Source organism: Panonychus citri, unplaced genomic scaffold (assembly GCF_014898815.1).
Source record: "Panonychus citri isolate SS breed McGregor unplaced genomic scaffold, ASM1489881v1 Contig00143, whole genome shotgun sequence".
Taxonomy (NCBI): Eukaryota; Metazoa; Arthropoda; class Arachnida; order Trombidiformes; family Tetranychidae; genus Panonychus; species Panonychus citri.
Genome location: NW_026515548.1, coordinates 1,179,787 through 1,200,039, shown reverse-complemented (window position 1 = coordinate 1,200,039; position 20,253 = coordinate 1,179,787). Strand labels below are relative to the sequence as shown.

At 28.7% G+C, this 20,253-nt stretch overlaps 1 protein-coding gene across 1 annotated transcript; it reads left to right on the top strand.

Annotated features, from left to right (window-relative positions):
* The first annotated feature begins 19,563 nt into the window (after positions 1-19,563).
* Positions 19,564-20,001, top strand: LOC128396258 (loricrin-like). The gene has a single exon (XM_053356814.1). The coding sequence runs from the start codon at positions 19,564-19,566 to the stop codon at positions 19,999-20,001; it is 438 nt and encodes a 145-aa protein (XP_053212789.1).
* The last annotated feature ends 252 nt before the right edge of the window (positions 20,002-20,253 follow it).

Below are 20,253 nucleotides of genomic sequence, written 5' to 3'. Positions count from 1 at the left end.
TCATCACTTTTACCATGTTATTTTCATCCAGAAATCATTGAACCAAATCTGGTCTCCAAATCTATATCAAAGTATCATCCCAAGTACAATTGATTGTAAACAATTTACTTTGAAAATTTAATTATGGTCAATCTTAAAATTTATATACATACTGACCAGTTTAATGAGTTTCTGTTTTCTGGTTAATCATTTCAACAGCAACAATTAACAAATATCATTAGCAAATATTAAATGAACTGAATTATCTGTAATAATGATGAGCAATTAAACCAAAATATCATTACAATTAATGATAATGATTATAAATTGATGATATAGTTAATTATAGTAACTTAAATGAAGCCATAACTGTTGATAATCAGTTAATTTGATTCATTTACAGTTCCGGTTACTAATAATGATCAAAAGTTTAATTACAATTAAACCAATTAAACAATAATAATAATAATCGTAAAAAAAAGTTATCATAAAAAACTATTACTTAATTGTGATGCCAAAGAACTGAATTAAATTAAGGATACACCTTTTATCTTAATTTGAATATCAATGTTAATCGTTAATTGTAATGATCAGTTAATTGTAAATGTAACAAACCAAAAACCCAACGATTAGTGAAAAATTGTTTCATATTGATGTAAATTCAATCATCATCATTAAGGTAACTAGTAATTAAAAGAAGCTTGAAATCATCAAATGTTGATGATAATTAACTAATTTATAATTAGAGTGATAATATAGATTGTGATGTTTTTATTACTTTTAAGAATCTAATTATTCATGAACTTGAAACTTCATCATCATGTTAACCCTTTTACCTTCATGATGATCAACTGAATTGATGGATTCAAGTTTGAAAGAAAAGTAAAAGACAAAAAAAGTTTCGAGTTGTGTCTTATTAGTTTATTTATAGTAAATTGGCAATTGATTAGTTTTAATTATCGTTCATTTATCATTATATTGTTTGATTGTGTTGTCGTTTTAAATTGTTGACATTCCGAACCATTTATGGCTCTGTAACCTGAGAGCAAGTTGATTATCGGGATGGATTGAGGATCAGTCTTAATCTTTTAGGGATCACATAGATTAAGAGGGTTTAGAGAAACAGTTTTAACTTCTCTCTCTCTCTGATTGTCAATCAAATAGTCAAGTGCAACATAGTTAAGGTTATGAGATGATGAAGATAATCAAGATGATTAGGAGGATAAATATTGTGAAACATTATCTTGTTTATATAATTTACTGTGTTTCTAACTGAATAAACAACTAAATCGGCGGGAAAATATTTACTTTTATTGATGAAATAACAAAAAATCAATAATATTATCAAATTTCAGTCAATTTTTGATGATATTTAATTGTTTACAAAGTTTATTAATCATTATCAACATTGTAAGAACTTGATTCTCATCTAATTGTTTCAATTTCAACTTAATTATCGATATTTGGTTCTGTTGTTTTCGAGTTTCAATTTTGTTGATAAGTTGATTTTCTGATTGACATTCGAGGGGAATTATTTGTACACATGAAATTAGAACTCGACGAAAAAAGAAAAGGATTAAAAGTTCTAGAATAAGTTCTATGTTCGAATGACAGATTATTCGAGGAATTTTGAACATTTCATCTTGCTCATTCTTGTTTTTCTCCTGGAATTTAACTTTTTAATTCTAATTGTAAGTTTACAAACAATTAAATCCATTTAATTGTTTGTCAACTATTCACTTAAATCATGATCATCATCAACATCAATTATCAAACAACAACAACAATCAAAGTAAAGGTCAAAATGACAAAATAAGTTTGTCAAAAAGTTGAACATTATCTCAATCATTTAATTGTTAGTTTTTCAATTCAATCAATTGTGAAACAATCAATTTAATTCAATTGATTAAATTGATTATTATTCTTGTTAATTTAACCTTTACCTTGACACTTATTGTTATCATCATCATTAACTGATTACACCTCATCAATTTCATTTGAGAACAATTAATTTACCATTAATGATTTTTTTCCTTCTCGGTTAATTGTCACCTAAACACTTAAAATAACTCAGCTAATTAGATGAACTTAATTTAACTCTTGAAAATAGTTAATTAACAAGATCAATCAAGAATCAGTGTCACAATTCAATTACCTGGAAATAACTGATTTCCTTAATTGTTAAAATACTTTTTCAACAATCAAACAAATAAAATCAACTTAATTGTTACCAAAAAAAAGTTACTGATTGTTAATCAATTACATTGATTAGTATTCATTGGTTTTCATTTATTAATTGTTTCAATTAAGATGCAATTAACAGTATTAATTGTTGCTGTTTCTTAATTGTAATCATAATCTAAAGCTAATTAATCGTTATTTTTATACATCAGATCCTCATGGTTAACTGAATTTAAGACAAAAATGAATTGAATTCAAGATTTTAATTAGCAAATTAATTGAAATCAAGTTAATTATCATTACAATGTTGATGATTTGAATGCAATTAAAATGAAGCGAATCAGGTTAATGGTTAACCAACAACAATTAATGATCAAAAATTATCAACTTGATTGGATTTGATTTGTTGTATTGATTGAGATTCGGGTGAAAATAATTAACCATTGATTAGTATTAATTGTAACAATTGGGATAACCAAGGTAACCAAATAATAACCATAGAAACATGAAATCAACTGAATAACAATAACATTGGGAAATAATTAATTCATATGAGAGATGAAAAAAATTAACAATCAAGTCTACGTATTGATGAGTTAGGTAACAATTAACCAGAACAATCAGTGAAAATAATAACAATTAAACCAATAGTTATAAATATTATGATGGATATGAAATGTTCAAGGTTTGGCTTAATCAATGAAAATCATTATATTCATGATAATACATGATAATTATATTTGGAAATCAAGTTAATCATAAATGAAGTAACTAATTTATATAATTTAGAGTAACAATTAACATTAATAATAAGAATAAAATTTAGATTGAATTTCCAATTGATTGAATGAATGGAAAAAGACTTTAATTGTTTTCCTTTGATGTTGTTGTTGTTTTTTCTTGGTAGCAATCAATTGGATTCGGAGATTGTTGTTCTTTAAATTGTTTGTTTCTTGATTGTTAACTGTTAATAGTTAATTGTGATTAGTGAAAGGCGTGAGAGAATCAGTAAATGAAGAAGGAAAATCTTTCAAATGCTTAACCCATTTTAAGGTGTAACTCCACATACAGAAGCAGAATCATCATCATTACGAGAATGATAATTAACCTTAGAGAAAAAGTTTCTATAAATTGTTCAGATTAGGATTAGATTCTTGATGTAAAGGGTTTAATGGTCCATGTTGATTGAATTTAATTTTCATTATCCACAGGAAGATATCATGATGATCATCATGAAGATGAGCCAGTAAAATAGTACAACAACTGAATCTATGTAATGATGTTTCAAGTTTCAATTTAGGCTGAGAGTTAAACAGAGAGGAACAATTTAATTTGATTGGTGTTAACCAATTTCCTAATCACAGGAATCAGATTTTTCTTGGTGAAATTGTTTTTTCCAATTCTAGTTTCATGGTGATGATGATCAGGGAAAAAAACAGTTTCAATTGGTTTTACAATCTAATATTACTTGAAACTGAATCTTGAACTAACAATAAGTGAGATTATCCATTGAAACAAAGGTTTGATTAGTCAAGTGAAACAATAAGTAAGCTACAAATTAACTGATGAGGATGATGATGAAGACTAATGATGATTACATGAAGATCAAGTATCTAGTTCATTTGGAGTATTTCATTTGGAACCAAATGAATTTAGTGTAAATTGATTCTAATTGTTTCATGGATTTCAATTGATTCATTGATGAGAAATTGAATTTACAAGTTGGGTGTTGATTTGTTTTCTCATCAACAATCAACAGAATCATTTTCATTACGCATCGTAAGTGAAACTATTTAATCTTGTAAATTGTAGTTGATTATCTTTTAGATTTAGTATGATTTTCTGTTTAATTGAATTACAATTTGATTTTGATTGTGAGATTTTCTTTTCCTCAACTAAATCAATTAATCTTTGAAATAATTGTTGATTAAGTGTGAATCTAATGTTGTGTGTGTGTATGTTTCATGTCAATCATTTGGCAATCATGAGTATTTATAATGAAGGGATGATAAAAGGTGATGATGAAGATGATGAAGATGATGGGTTGATATTTCAAAAGATGATAAACTTTAAGCATAAGGATAAAGTTCAAAGGTAAGTAACTATCATCATGATTGGTTGTTATTCTTGTTGATGATGTATTATTATTGTGTGTGAACTAGAAAACAATTGAATGACTGATTGTGTGTGTGAATCAACAGTAAATGATGATGAGAATCACGAAAAAAGTGATTCTAGTTTCAATCTCAATCACACTCAATTCAGATTGAGTAAACAACCAGAATACATGAAGAAGATGATCAAATAGGGAGAGAGAGAGAGAGAACAGATCAAACTTTTGATCTGCTCCTTCTTTCCATCCTCATCCTCATCATCGTCATCATGATAACATGAAGATGAAGATGAAGATGATGATGATACACTTCTGTGAGCATATGTTCAGTTTCTCATGTCTTCCATTACGATGATGAGGAAAACCAATCACAATCCGATTACCTAGTAAGAATCAATTGAAAATGTACCAATCAACAATCAACTTCCGTTATTATTATGATTACCTTTCAATTATTTCCACTTTTTCTTATATTAATTGAATCAATCTGCAGCTATATAAAGCTATATATCCATCATGGTGATAATGATCATCATGAAAAAGAATGATAGAGAAATTCAGAGACTGAATTTTCCCCATGAAACTTTTCTTCGGATCTTCTAATTTTCCCTTGATAGTTATTAGATGTTATCATTATTATATATGAACATGTAATCATTATTATTATTATTATAGATATAAATGAAGATAATGTTGAGATAAAGTTCATTCAATCATGGAAACGTCAAAATATTTTTGTTAATTGTTGGAAAACTTTACTGACCACTGATGGAGATGATGATGATACTTATTACCTTGCAATGGTAATTAAATTGCAATTGAAATGCAATTGTTGTTTAATATTCAAAGACAAGATAATTACTATTTTCCTTTTCCTTTCAGTGACCTACTAATGATACTTTCCATGAGTTTGTGTCATCACAACTAAACGATCCCATGAGAGAGATTGAGATGACCATTGATGACAAGTGAAAGATCTGAAATGTTTAGTCAACAAAACAGAAAACATATTGAGAAGAAGAAAAAAATATCAAAAGGTGTCCAGTGGTCAAGTGTAGAGATGAGAAGGTAAAAAAAGAATTTCATCTCTTGGGAGTAAATCACATAGGAAGACAAAGTCGAAGATGATAATGAGAAGAAGATGAGAATGATGGTGATTATTGTGATGGTCAAGATGAGGAATAGAACCTAATAAGTATGAGAACACCAAGGAAGCAAAAAAAGAAGGAGAAAAAACCATTTTGTCTTCTTCTTCAACTTTTCATCTTCTTCCTCCAAGGTATGAAAGGTATGGTCAAGGCTATTTAGTCATTACCTTGTTCTTATCTCAAAGTTAAGATGTCCCATATTTGGGACTCTCATCATCATCATCATCATCTTCATCTTTCGCCTTCTTGACCACTAATCAATAGCAAATACTATCACACAGTAACAATGACGATTTTACAACGTGTTTCTATCTCATCTCCTCTATTTTTTTCTTACTCTAAGTAATGGTCATCATCGTCAACATGATGACCATCATCATCATTATTTGTTGTTATCTCTGTGGTAAGTCAACAAAAAAGTTATAAAAAAAGAGAGAGAGAGAGAGAGAGAGAGAGAGAGAGAGAGAGATCATCATCATTATCGATTTAATTATCAATCATATCACATAGACAATTATCCAAGACTTGACCTGGTCAACCGTTTATTTTAATTGACCAACCAAATGTAATCAAGGTTAACAATCAACATCTCTAATCATGATCACCATTCAGTAAACAACATGATTGGTAAAACTTTTTCAACATCATAAAAATCATGCTAATGCTTTTAAAGTAATTCAAGATTGGAAATAAAGTTAACAACAATTAAGCTTCAACAATTAAGGTAAAAATATATAAAAAGAAACAAACTAAATATAATTAAGGCCTCAGATGATTTAATTTGATTGTATTCCAGTAATTATTACAATTTAATGTTTACTATAAACTAATCACCCTCCTTGTTAATCAGACAATTAACTTTTTTTTCATGAGATTAAATTAGGATTAGGATTAGATTTAAATTGTTAGAAAAGTTAAAAAAAACTAATAAATAAAGAGCTAAAAATTAAAGGGCAATTAAATAAATCGTTGAGGATTTAAATCAATGATTTAATTTAATTGAATTCGCGTTGATAATGAAAATGTTTGTCTCACTTAATAAAAGTCAATTATAAGTGCAAAGGATGAGGATCAAGATTGGATGATGAGGATGATGATGATGATGATGATGATGATGATGGTAAGGATGAGGAAGATAAAAGTTGATTGTTGTTAAATTGTTGATACGGTAAAGTTACTACATGAATTAACACCCAATGGATTAATAATAGTAACTGTATCAGGAATTAATAGTTGATTATCATCTTCATCTATTTTTTTTCTTACGTTTCTCATTCTCATCCTCATCACTTTTCATCATCCTCAAGAGATTTGTCATCATGAAGATAATTTTTTTTCTTCTTTAAGTGAATCATGAACTTAAACATGTTAACATTGTAATAGTTGGAATCTCATCATTTTGATCAACAATTAAATCATATCAAATGTAGGATATAATTCATTGTATCATCATGTTATCATCTTCATCTTCAACACCACCTCCTCCTCCGCCTCTTACTTTCTGCTCTCTCTCTCTCTCTCTGCTTTTGCCCACTCTCATCATCTTCATGTTATCATCAACTCTCACGCTTACATTTAATAGGAAACAATTGTATCATCATTAATAATTTCATCTTCATCAAAACCTACTCATGGATTTGATTAACTTTTCATCAGTTTTAATTACAGATGAAAAATGGTAAAGCAAATTAATTGTCATTGATTAATTGATTGAATATTTAATTGAGATAAAGTTTCAATTCTGATAGAGATGAATTGATTATTCAAACTTTGGGTGACAAATGCAAAACTTTTTTCATCTCATGTAAATTAGATAATTATGATAATGATGATGATAAGGGAGACTGACATTTTCCTTTTTCTATCTTCTTCTTATCTTCTTTAAAAAAATTAACTTAATCACCTTAGACTTTAAGGTGAGGTTAACCAGAAGAAGATGAAATGTTTTGATGTTACCTGTCCAACTAAAAGATGATAGGAAAAAGATGATGATGATGATGAGATGATGATGAGTGTGTAGGGAATGAAGTTAGATGTTCACAGGAAAAGTACGCCCCAAGATGAGGATGAGATGGACACATAAATATACTGAAAGATTTTCTATTCAGATCTTTGTTTTCGAGCAAAAAAAAAAGAGAAGCAAAGAAAAAGATGAAGATGGAGATGATTAAGGAAGATGAATAAACCTACAGACATCATCTTGGTCAAGAATAGGGATGAAAAAGATGATGATGAAGATGAAGATTGTATCTCTCATACTACACACTGGGTGCCATGAGTATCCATCCAACTATGATTATCTACCTTGACCAAAAAAACTGACCTTCACTTTTTGTTTCTGTTGGTGTTTTGAACCATTTTGGGCAATTTTCAACGGAATCTGAATTCAATCTGACCCAAGAAGATGAAGGAGAAGACAGAAAGAGAGATGATGATGAGCAGAGAGAGAGAGAGAGATAAACCAAGAGACTAAGAAAGAGAGAAAGAGAGAGAGAGAGAGAAATAAGAAGTAGAGTTTACTTTCAATTTGTTACGCTATTGGGTGAATGTGAGAGAAAAGAAAGAAAGAAAAGAAAGAGAGAAGAGTCAAATCACCGATCCAATCATACCTTTTTAGCCTCAGGGCTTTTTACCTTCTCCCATCTCTCTTTCCATCTTCCCCTCCTCCCTTTCCTTTTTCTTCTTTAGCCTCTTTTTTTCTCTCTCTCTCTATGTTTTTTTCCCTCTGCCTTCATATCTTCCCTAACTACATCATCTTCATTCACCAAGATGATGATGTTGATGATGATGAGTCTCTTTTGGTAACTGGTATGCAATCAGCTTGAACCAGGTTTTCATCTTCACCTTATTTCTGCTTCTTCATCATCATCATACCCACCTTTGTGTCTATGAGTAAACACACACAATGTAAAAGCAACAACAACAAGCAAAAAAAACTGCAAACCAAAGCTCAGCAAAAAAGTTATAGCTCAAAATTCAAGCGTGAATTTGAAATAATATAAAACCCATCGCCTTTTGTATTGTGTTTACCAAGAGAAGAAAAAAAAACCTGAAATTTTGATAACTTTTTTCTTAACATTCTGTTTAAATATTCAATTAACTACGGTTAACCAATGGATACCTTTTGATTGTCAATGATACCCAAGGGTTGATGGGGATATTCAGAGGGTATTCAATATTGTGACAGTGACTTGAAGGCAAGTTGAAGAGAGGAGGAGGAGGATAGTTAAATGGATGAAGATGAAAGAAATATCATCATCATCATCATAGGAAAGCGGGTGAATCAATGAGGAGGGTGAAATGTTACCCAAAGAGAGAGGCCCAGTGAACAGTGATCAATGTTAATTAAGATCTTCCCTTTTGATGCATCATAATAATATCGCAATTACATTGATTAACATTGGGAAAAAAATTCTCATCTTTTTTTTCCACTTCTTTGATGTGTTGGGATTTTGCAAGAAAAAAATGGTTCATGTGTTTTTTACTACACTGATGCAATTACGATGATGAATCTGATGATTATTCAGGAATAGCATCATCAGGATGCTATTAATTGTTTGTACGTGTTGATTTATTCAAGGAATTTGATTCAATTTAGCTTTGCAATTGTTGATTGCATACCTTTGATATTTAGGGTGGAAAAAAATTCGAACTCGAAAAATTATATTCTCCTCATCTTCTTTGTCATCTCTCTCTCTCTCTCTCTCTCTCTCTCCCACTTTGTTGATATTGAATGTTATTAGGTCGATTAACTAATCATCAATTGGATAAACATGTTGAATTAGTTTTATCGCTTAATCTGTTTTTTTTGTCATCAAATTATCAACAGGAAATAATAATAATCGACATCAACATAATACTGATTAAATATAATCCATGAAATTTTTCATCAACATGAGACAATCAACAAACTGTATCAATCATAATCAATATCAAACTAACAGTAATCATTAAACTTGATGATGATTATCAAAGGAAATGATAATTGTGTCAATTTATTCAAAAATTGAGATAATTTTTTAGTTTTTTTTCTCATCTTAATTGTGAATCCAAATCAATCTAATCTAATTTAGATAATGATTTAACTTTCACTTGGCCTTGATAATTAACGTGTTCATCATTAACAATCAATGAACATTGGCCTTGTTGATCAATTGTGAGGAAAGATTTTCAATTTCTGTTGATTAACTTTCACTATTTACTTGTTGATTGTTGAGAGTTAATTGTGGTTAGACTTTTGATTAATGAATTTTTTATTCGATTTTTTTTCTTATTCATTACTTGTTGACTTTCTATCATCATTATCATCCCTCTGATCATCATAATCATCAATTTTCTCTTCCTTTTCTTTAATTCTGTTGGTTGATTGTTCAATTTGATTGCTGGTGAAAATTAATCAACATGGTTATTCATATTTACTTTACCTCTCTCTCTCTGAATTAATCTTAATCATCAAGATAATCAACTTTATCCCTTTGAAAATTATAATTGATGATCATGATAATGATTAAGATAATTATTAAGGTTCCATGACTACAATTCAATTGTAATAATAATGATTAAAAAAATATTCAATAATATAAAGGTTAAAGGAAAGAGTCAATTGAACAACAATTAAACAATTAATTCAGTAGTTGATTTCATTGATTAACTGTCAAGTTAAATATTCAATTAATAATCAACCATAGCGATTAAATCAACAACCAATGTCTAAGCCTTTCAAAAATGTTGATTAGTTGATTAATTGATTTTCTTATTGATTGATAATTAAGCAAAAAAAAAAGTTAATTTGATCACAATTGGTGGTAATCATGAGACTCAGCATTCAGGTTGATTATCTAATGATTATCATCATCATAATTATAATGATAATCATGATTAGTTTGTGTTGATTTAACTGATGAACAAAAAAAGTGTCAATGTTTTTGAAAAAAGTGTTAATTTTGTTAACTTGTTTTCATCAACAACAATTTAGCTTGTTCATTAAAACTAATCAAGGTTTACCAATTGATGTTAATGGTTGTTAAACAGTTGAAATTGTTTCTCATTCATGTTGATTGAGAGGATATAATAAAATGATCATCATGATCGTCATCATGTTCAACTCTTGTTGTTTTAGCGTTTTTTTCAAGCTCAGCGTGAGGTTTTTATAACTTTGCCGAAGCGACTTTGCCACTTTCGAGGCTTGAAAAAGTTATCATTTTATTAGCACCATAACTGAATACGAGGAGACACAATAACAAACACTTACCTGTCGATAGGTAACATAGATAATTTAGAAGAAAAGTTGAAAAAGAAAATGGAAAAGGTAATAATCCCTATCTCTCTCTATGTTATATTGTAATTTGCCCTCGGGCAAAGTGCCGATGTGATTAGATTTTATGTTAAACTGATGCTTTTTAATGAGTTACATTTGTAGCTCATAAAGTTTTTCCTAATCATCATCATCATCTAAATGAGTTCTGATGGGTTTAAATGTCCCATTCATGATAATAGAGTTAAATTGTTATCATTTAACTTATTGATTAATTTTTCGGCTTCTCTTGATTTCTTTATTATTACTATTTTATTGATTGATTTGATAGTAAACGTTATTAATTTACTATTAAAGGTCAATTGAATGTTTTTTTTATCAACTTCATTTACAAATTAACATTGCAAACAATTTAAAAGATTCAATTTGATTTGTTGATGAACATTTTTTTCCGATTGATTTAGTTGTTAATTTGATTTGGTTTTCTGTTAATTGGAAGGTTTTTTTTTCTTGTTTTTCTATTACTCTCTTCAGGTAAATGCTAATTGTTGACAGATAATTAATACGTTTGTCACCATGTTAATCAAGTTAGTTATGTTTAGACTTATTGTCACAACAATTAACTTAATCAATAGTTAATTGTAGTTTTGTTAATCTTTTTTTACTCTACCTTGATGAGATTTTGTGTTTTCTCACCTACAAATTAACCTCTTTAAATGATATTGTAATTATTTCACCAAATTAGCAGCAATTAAATTTACCTTGAAATTTAATTTATCCACTTTGGTTAAATTAGTTAAGAAAAAAAAACGTTTCCATACAACAATCAACAGTAATTATCATGATTAACTTACAATTAAAGGTAAACCTTTCTGAAAACCTTGTATTTTCATAGGAAATTAATTGTTGGCAAAAAACGATCAACAATTTAAATTGTTGTTGGGATAATAATGATAATATTTCATCACAATCAAGTCTATTGAGTTAATCAAGTTCATTGATACAATAATTATCAACTTTTCTCAATGGATTGAAATTGCAGCTGATGATTGAAACTGAATTAAATCAATTGTTATTGTTAATTTATTCACACCCTTTAATTAAATCAATGAATTAAAGTTTTAAATTGGTTTTCTAGTTAAGGTGGATAAGGTTAATATCGATAATTAGATCTACAGGGTTGAGATTAGTTGATTGTTGATGATTAAGGAAGAGGTAAGATGATAACTGAGAGAGGGAGAGAGTTGGGATGATAAATATTTTCGGATCTTCTCAAGGTATTCAAGTGATGAGGATGGAGAAAATTGTTCATCTTCATCTTTAATCGATGATGGAGAAGATTAAATTTTTGCTTTTCCATCTTCCATTTACCTTTTGAGAAGCTAATTTTTTTCTTCTTCTTCATCATCTTCTTGATACAAATTGAACTGATTAGAGTTTGGAAATCGATTATCCAGTTGATTAGGTTAATCATTTAACCATGTTGATGATAATTGTTGTTGTTATTTGTCTATTATAATCAAAATTGAGAGAGAGAGAGAGAGATGATGATGATGAAAATGAAGATGATGAGATGAACAGATTTTAGGCTTAAGTTCAATGGGTTGGAAAATATTTCTTGACATTTAGTGTTCAAAGTAAAAGGGATTAAGGATCAATTTCCAATCATTTGGATTAGTGAAAAAATAACATTGACCATTGAGTTTATCTTATTATTTGTAATTGTATTTGTCTCATTCAATTTTTGACCAACAAATGATTTCTGGTTGACCTTATACTTGACAGGGACCTAAGGGTCAGTCTATGGGATGACAGGGATGATGACAATGCTCACACAGGGAGAGAGAGAGAGAGGATAACATAATGAGAGGAAGGGATTAGTTTCAAAGGTTAATAGTAACTATTTTAAGATGAAAGTTTTTCAACTTTTACTATCAATTATTATGATGAATTCATTGATGATCATTTATCAATGAATCAGTTGATTGTTCATCTATTTATTGTGCCAATATTTTGATTACAATTAAGGATTTAAATTTGATTCTCATTGAATAATAATCAACGATTAATATTGTAAACTTATGTTTACCTTTGATAATGTTTAATAATCGGATCAGATGATAACGACTTTGTGACAGATTAAAGGTAAATCCAATTGACAGAATTAAAATCCTATAAATGATATTATATCATCTTCTTCATCATCCTTATCATCATCATGATCATCATTGAATAACAATTTTTTTTCATCCATTGGTTAATTAAATGTTACAATCAATTGGAAATCTAAATTTGTGGTTACAATGTAATCACCCAATCAAATTAACCAAACCATTATCCTGATCTTAATCGCGAGAAAGTTAATTCAGTTAATATTATTTCAGATTAATTGTTGTGATTAATTCAATTGGATTTAGTAAATTTGCTCATTAAATTTATACCAATGATTAACTTTAATCCTTAAGCTGATCAGTAAATATTTTCAATTATTCACAAATTGATTTGAAACTTTCATTATTCATTATCAACTTTTGAGCCTTTCAATTGACCACAATTTAACTTAATTAACTTGATTATAGTTATTAAATTAGTTAAACTTGTTCATGTCCATTTGATACTGTTATTAAATTGTACCAAATTAAAATTTAACTTTTAATTGTGTAACTTGATCACCATCATCATGTTTTAAATCATCAACATGAACTTTGTTTCTTAATATAGTTAATCAATCAAAGTGAATGCTAATTAAATGATAATTTAATATTATGATCAAATGAAATAATTTGATAATTTATCGTAATTATAATCAAACAATTTATTGATTTTTCCAAAAGGATAAACAATTTATAAATTGTTTGCCTTTAAGGTGTTAAATTGTGAATGAGTTAATGATTATAATTAACTAGAACCATCAGCTGATCAAACTTGAAAGTCTTTGATTGTTAATTGTTGAAATTAAACAACAGAATTGAATTGATTATCATCAAGGAATTGAAAATTTAATGATAATGGTTAATGATTATGATGAACTTATTAATGATTTTCAATTTGAACAATTTAAAATTTAATCTAATTACAATCAAGTTGATAGTTTGATTTTTGCTCAGGTAAATTAAGATGACAATTAATGGTTAATTATAATGATAATCATGATGATAATGAAGATGAAAATTGTTGCTCTCATCCAATAGGATAAATGATGAAGGTTAATTATTATGATTAAGATGATAATGATAATTAGGATGAAGATGAGGATGAGGATGAAAAAAATTAACCAATCAAATTGTTAATAGTTGAAATAATTAAGTTGATAATCACGATTCAAGATTGATTTTAATTGTTGATAGGAATTAACGATTTGATTGCAATTTAATTGTAATCAACTAAACGAGAAACAATTTAATTGTTTACATCCACTCAAATCTCATAGGAAGGTTAATAAGAACAGTTAATTAACCACTAACAATTTAAGTTAATCATTTGAATATTTTAATTATTGTGTTCACAATTTGACAGATTATCATTTCTGAAAGTTGATTACAATTACAATCAGGTAACTGATTTAATTCATTGGCACGACTCAACTCATTTGTCTTACCTTAATTAACTTAACTGGTTTAATTGTTTAACTTAATTCTTGATTAGTTAAGTTAATTGTAAATCCTTGATGGATTCATTTTTGATTAGGTTTCGGTTGATTAAAAATCTCAAGATTAAACTTTGCAATTTTTAATGATAATCAAGTTTAATTTTGCAATTACAATTAACGTTTTCCAATTTAATTTAATTGTTTGACTTCAACAGTCAATCATTATCAAGTCAATGATTATGTAATCATGTTAATTGTTTAAAATCAGCAACAACAATCAGCTAATCAGCTAATCAGCTTGTCAATTGTTGATAAGTTTAGATCTCATTATTAACTTGATAATGTTTCAAATGATCAACTGATTAACAATCAATATTTTGTTAATAATCATCTCATGTTATTAGATTGGTCAATTGGTTAATTGTTTGAGTTGATTGTTTGTAATTAAAATAATAACATAATTATTATTGATTTTGTGAAATCTCATTCAGCCAATTAAACTTTTTCATTGTTGTTGTGATCAAAAGTTAATCATGATAATGATTTTAGTCAAGTAGCTCTTGATTGTTGATTGTTTTTCAACAATTTAAATCATCAACTGAATTGATTTACCCAAACAAAACCAATTAAATCAATCAACTAAATTAGTTTACAAACAAAAATGAGTAACCACAATTAAGTTTCAAGTTACACACTTGAAACAAATTGATCACCATCATCATCATAAGTAATTAGTTAATTGTATTGATTTGACGACTGAAACAATTAGTTAATTAGCTGATTGCATTTATATATACAAAATTGTTAGATTGTAATTCATAATGATAATACTAATTAGTGAATACAATTTTAATTACTGTTGTAATAATATCTGAATATGAATCAATTAATTGTTGTAAATGAAGTAGATTTAATTTCCTGTGTTAATTGTAATTGGAAACAAAATTTTTTCCGTGAATTTAATTTAATTAAAGTAAATTATAAGTGCGTGTTGATATTAATTTGATTATTTCAATTGTAAAATTAATAAATCACTTCTTGAATTGATTGTGATGATAAATGATTTAAGGATAAACAATTAAACAGCATAATTAAAGGGATATAAACCTTTGATATCATAATAATAATCAAATTTAAACCTTTCGCTGTGATGATGATAATTTGTTGATTGTAAATGCAAAAATAAAATAAGACAGGTTAATCATGATGATAATCTTGGTGAAATAATAACTTTGTAATGGTTGTATAATAATAATAATAACAGTTTATGATTATTATTATCTGATTGTTACAAAGATGATGATGAAGGTAAAGGTAATCAGCCTGAGGGCTGAAACGATGAAATAATTTGGTAATTTTTAAGTCATAATTTATTTTGGTGAACTTAATCAACGATTGGCTTGGATTCTTGGTGCTTAGCGTTGATTGTCATGTTACAGAATAACAGAAAACTCCCTTTGGGAGATAAGAAAGGGAGAGATACTCACCAAATCACCTTAAAATATCATCATCATCATCATCTCTCTCTCTCTCTCTTGAATACCAGCAAAAACCAGCTTATAAATATATTTATCTTTCAATGGTTTTGCGTGTTCACTCAATTTTCAGGTTGAAATTTTCACTTTGTTGATGGGAGAAACTGTTTGGCCAGAGAGAGAGAGAGAGAGAGAGATAGTAAGTTAATGAAGAGGTCCCGAGATATATCATGAAAGAACCCACCTTAAGATGATGATCATCTTTCATCTTTATCATGATGCTGAAAGAGAGAGAGAGAGAGAAAAGTATTTCATCAATGGTTAATTTGAATCAGTACCAAAGTTATTATTATAAACAACATTCGAATATCTTACTTCTCTTACTTTTCTTTCTCTTTTATCATCATCACTTCTACCTCAATGCCCTTTGGCCCATCCCAAGATCTCCAATGTCTTTCGGTCAACAAAATGATAACATAACTTGGCCATTGGCTATTCTTTGATAAAAAGGTTGTTCCCATAGGTGGAGCTAAAGAAGAAGCAGAAAAACAACAAGATAACCGACAAAAAATAGCAGCTGAAGAGAGAAGATGATTAACTAAATTACATAGAGTGATTGAGTTTATAAGAGAGAAAGAAAGAGAGAGAGAGAGAGATAAAGAGAACTGGGTGGCTTAGGTGAAGATGGATGATAATGGGGGAGGTGAAGAGGTGAAGGTTCACCAACAATGAAACGAACCATAGAGAAAAAGAAAGAGAGAGAAAATGAGCCATAATTATTTTTGAATTTTTGGGTTATTATTATGAATCCGATTCGAGAGAGAGAGAGAGAGAGAGAGAGAGAGAGAGAGAACGATGATAATATTATGGAGCCCGTGACCCAACAGGGAGAGTGAAAGAGAGAGTAGATGATTAAGATGAAGATATTGAAAACTTTCTCTCTCTCTCTCTCTTTCACCCAAAATATCATTTCACCTTCAACTTATCATCTTATCAACTTACCCTGAGGTCTTTTTACCTTGATAAGTGTGTTTTGTGGTTAGAGTTACATTTTCATAGGTAAAATTGGCGATGAAAAAAAAGCAAAAGAAAACTTTTCTCTCTCTCAAATAATGATAATAATAGAAACATAATGATAACAATATAATATAATATTCCTAATATAGGTTAGATTATAATTCTATTCAATTTAATAAATTGCGGTTTGGAAAATAAAATAATATCACTTTTTTGTTCTGTTCATTGAGAATCAGTTTAATGTATATTATCATGATTATTACTGCATTGAGGGTGGTCATCAAAATCAAGGTGATTTTATCATAATGATAATGGTCAAGAGGGAGATTCATCTTCATCTTCATCTTCATCTTCATCTTAATTTTCATCTTCATCTTTACCTTGAAAGATCAAATGTTAAGAAGCATTTACGTTACTTATTGGGGGAAAATGGGCGATTCATGATGATAAGGGGAGTTGATTATCTACTTTTTTATCTTCATCTTCATCTTTATCATCATCATCATCATTATCTTTCATTGTCTGACAATTTGAGAAAAAGTTATCTTCATATTCATGGAAGAGAGATGTTAATATTAAAGGCGGGAATTCATGAGATTTACCAACAGAAAATTATTCAACTTTATCTCCAAGATCAACAAGTTAGAATATGATATTATTTAAATTTCCATCTTAATCATCATCGTTAATGATAACGTCAAAATCTTAATTCGTTAATGATTATCAAGGAGAATTGTTATTATACCAGAAAAAGAAATTAGATAAAAAGTTATTCCAAATGATAATGTTAATGTTAACTTCTAATATTAGGAAACAATTTACTAATCATGATTAACATAAATTGGATTATGAATATGAAGAATTGGTAGAATTGATTAACTATTATCAATATTTTTTTTAGAATTTTATTATTTTTAATTCTCCTATTGATTAGGTTCATCTTTTTTTCTCTCCAATGATAATCATATGTTATTATGTAATTTTCCAGGGGAAAGTTAATTTACCTGTGATGATGATGATGGAACTTGTTATTTATTCTGTTCACGAATTTCTTGTTTTCAGAATTTACCTCAAATTTCATGATAATTTGAATCCATTGTTTGGTTTGCTCTTTTTTTTCTTGTCCATTAAATTGTAGTTTAAAAGTGAGACAAGAAAACAAATTATTACCTTAATCATGTTGATGGAAATTGAATTTATGCTTTCAATGAATTTTTCCGCTTCTTCAGTTTTCCTCAGTTAATTATTAATTGTAATCTCGCTATTATTATGATTAAGTTAATTGAATTTCTGGTAACGAACTTTTTTTTTCTTCCTCTCCTACCGTTTGTTGTTATTTATGTTTCCATTTTAATTTCTCTTCTTGTTTTGGTAACTTAATTATAAGAAAAGTTTTTTAGTACGTGTTTCTTTTTTACGATCGCAATTGATCACTGATATTATTTAACTATCATAATTTAGTTGATTCATTTGTTTTTCCTCTATTAATTGTTACTCTTCAATCTTCAATTCAACTTTTCTACCATTGACCTTATAGGTTAAATGTTAGATTTTTCTATTTCTCTGATAGGTTAATATGTTATTATCATTTTTTTTTCTCTTTTGATAGAAACAAGTTTATTATTAGTAAACTTGTTTTCGTTAATTGTTGTAACAATTAAAGAGCATCTAGTGACCTCTTTTGTCTTTTTTTCAAACTAAATTCGGTTTAGTTGTTTTTCTTTCCGATAGATGGCAGAGTTGATTCTTCGTTCCGATAAATTGAATTTCGGAATTGATTTTTGGAATTAATTAATTTCAACTTTTATAATGATGAGTGATTATTGACTTTTCCAATAATCGATTAAGAGATGATATTTGTTGGGTGAAATTGGTGAGGATCGATAAGGAGAAAGAAAAGTTGAAAAATCGATGATTCGTTTTATCTGATTGATGGAAAATCGATCATTTTGATGAACGAAAACATCACTGATTTAATATCTTTAAATCTATCAAATGATTTTGCGTCACTTAATTTTCAGGTGGAATTTCCAGATTGTTGATGGGGAAACAGTTGAGAGAGAGAGAGAGAGAGAGAGAGAGAGTTAATGAAGAGATCCCGAGATTTATATCATGAAAGAATTCACCTTGAAATGATGATAATCTTTCTCATCTTTCATGATGACGATGATGAAGTAGAGAGAGAGAGAGAGAAAAGCATCTCATCAATTTGAATCAGTACCAAAGTTATTCTTATAAACAACATTCGAATATCTTAATTTTCTTACTTCTCTTGATTCTCTTGATTCTCTTTGCTCTTCTCTCTCTCTTCCTCTCTCTTCAAACATCATCACTTCCACTTAAATACCCTTTGGCCCATCACAAGATCTCAAAAGTCTTTCGGTCAACAAAATAAGATAACATAACTTGTCCATTGGCTATTCTTTGATAAAAAGGTTGTTCCCATAGGTGGAGTTAAGAAAGAAGCAGAAAAACAACAAGAGAAGCGACAAAAAGTATCAGCTGAGGAAAGAAAAAGAAGATGATTAACTAAATCACACAGAGTGATTGAGATTATGGGAGAGAATGAGAGAGAGAGAGAGAGTGAGAGATATTTCAACTACCTGACGTTCCATGTAGATTGTGTTAAAGAGCCATTTGCTCCCCCATTGCCTGAGTGTTTAACTTTTAATTTGTTGATCCTTTTAATCATCTAGTTTGGTGTTGGAAAATTGGCTAAGTTTTAATCGTTTTTTAAATTGTGTCTTTCAGAATCTTTTACATCATTTCGTTTGACTTGTTGATAACCTCATCCAATGGATTTAGACATGGAGCAACTTGTTGATTTGTGTCTCAGCAATGGGATAATTAAGGCTCCTGGTGGAGGAGATTCCGGAGGTTCATCTGTTGTTGGTGTTATTACTGCCACCGGAGGTAAAGGAGGTACTGGTGGTGGTGGAGGTCGTGGTTGTGGTGGTGTTGGTGTTGGTGAATCCATCGGTGTTGGTGGTGGTGGTGGTGGTGGTGGTTGTGTTGATGGTGGAAGGAAAAATTTATACTCTCTCAAAGTGACCAGTAAACCTTTGAAAGAACCCATGGCCTCTTATCTTAATAATCGAGGGTACAAAGTTTGGAATCTCTCCGAGGAACCGATAATCGTTCAATCAACACCAAGTTATCATAATAAAAAAATTTCTCCCTCACTTCGTTCACGTAATTATTTAGGAAAATTGATTGAAGAAACGGTTACCGATCAATTGGATTGATTGGATTGATTGTTTCATTTGGAAAAGAACTTTTTTTTTTATCGCCTCAACAATTTTAGATGAAAATCTACACTTAGTTAACTATTTTAATGGAAAATCATTTTAACTCAAAATTATTTTAATAGAAAATTATTTTAACACCAAATTTATATTAATAAAAATACTTTTAAATGAGAATTTCAATTTGTCCGCCAAAAAGAAAAAATTTCAACTTGTCAGCTGAAAGAGAGAAAATAAAAAATCGGCTCATCA

Bases quoted from the DNA above. Each gene is read 5' to 3' on its own strand.
- LOC128396258 (XM_053356814.1), top strand. From the start codon at position 19,564: ATGGAGCAACTTGTTGATTTGTGTCTCAGCAATGGGATAATTAAGGCT.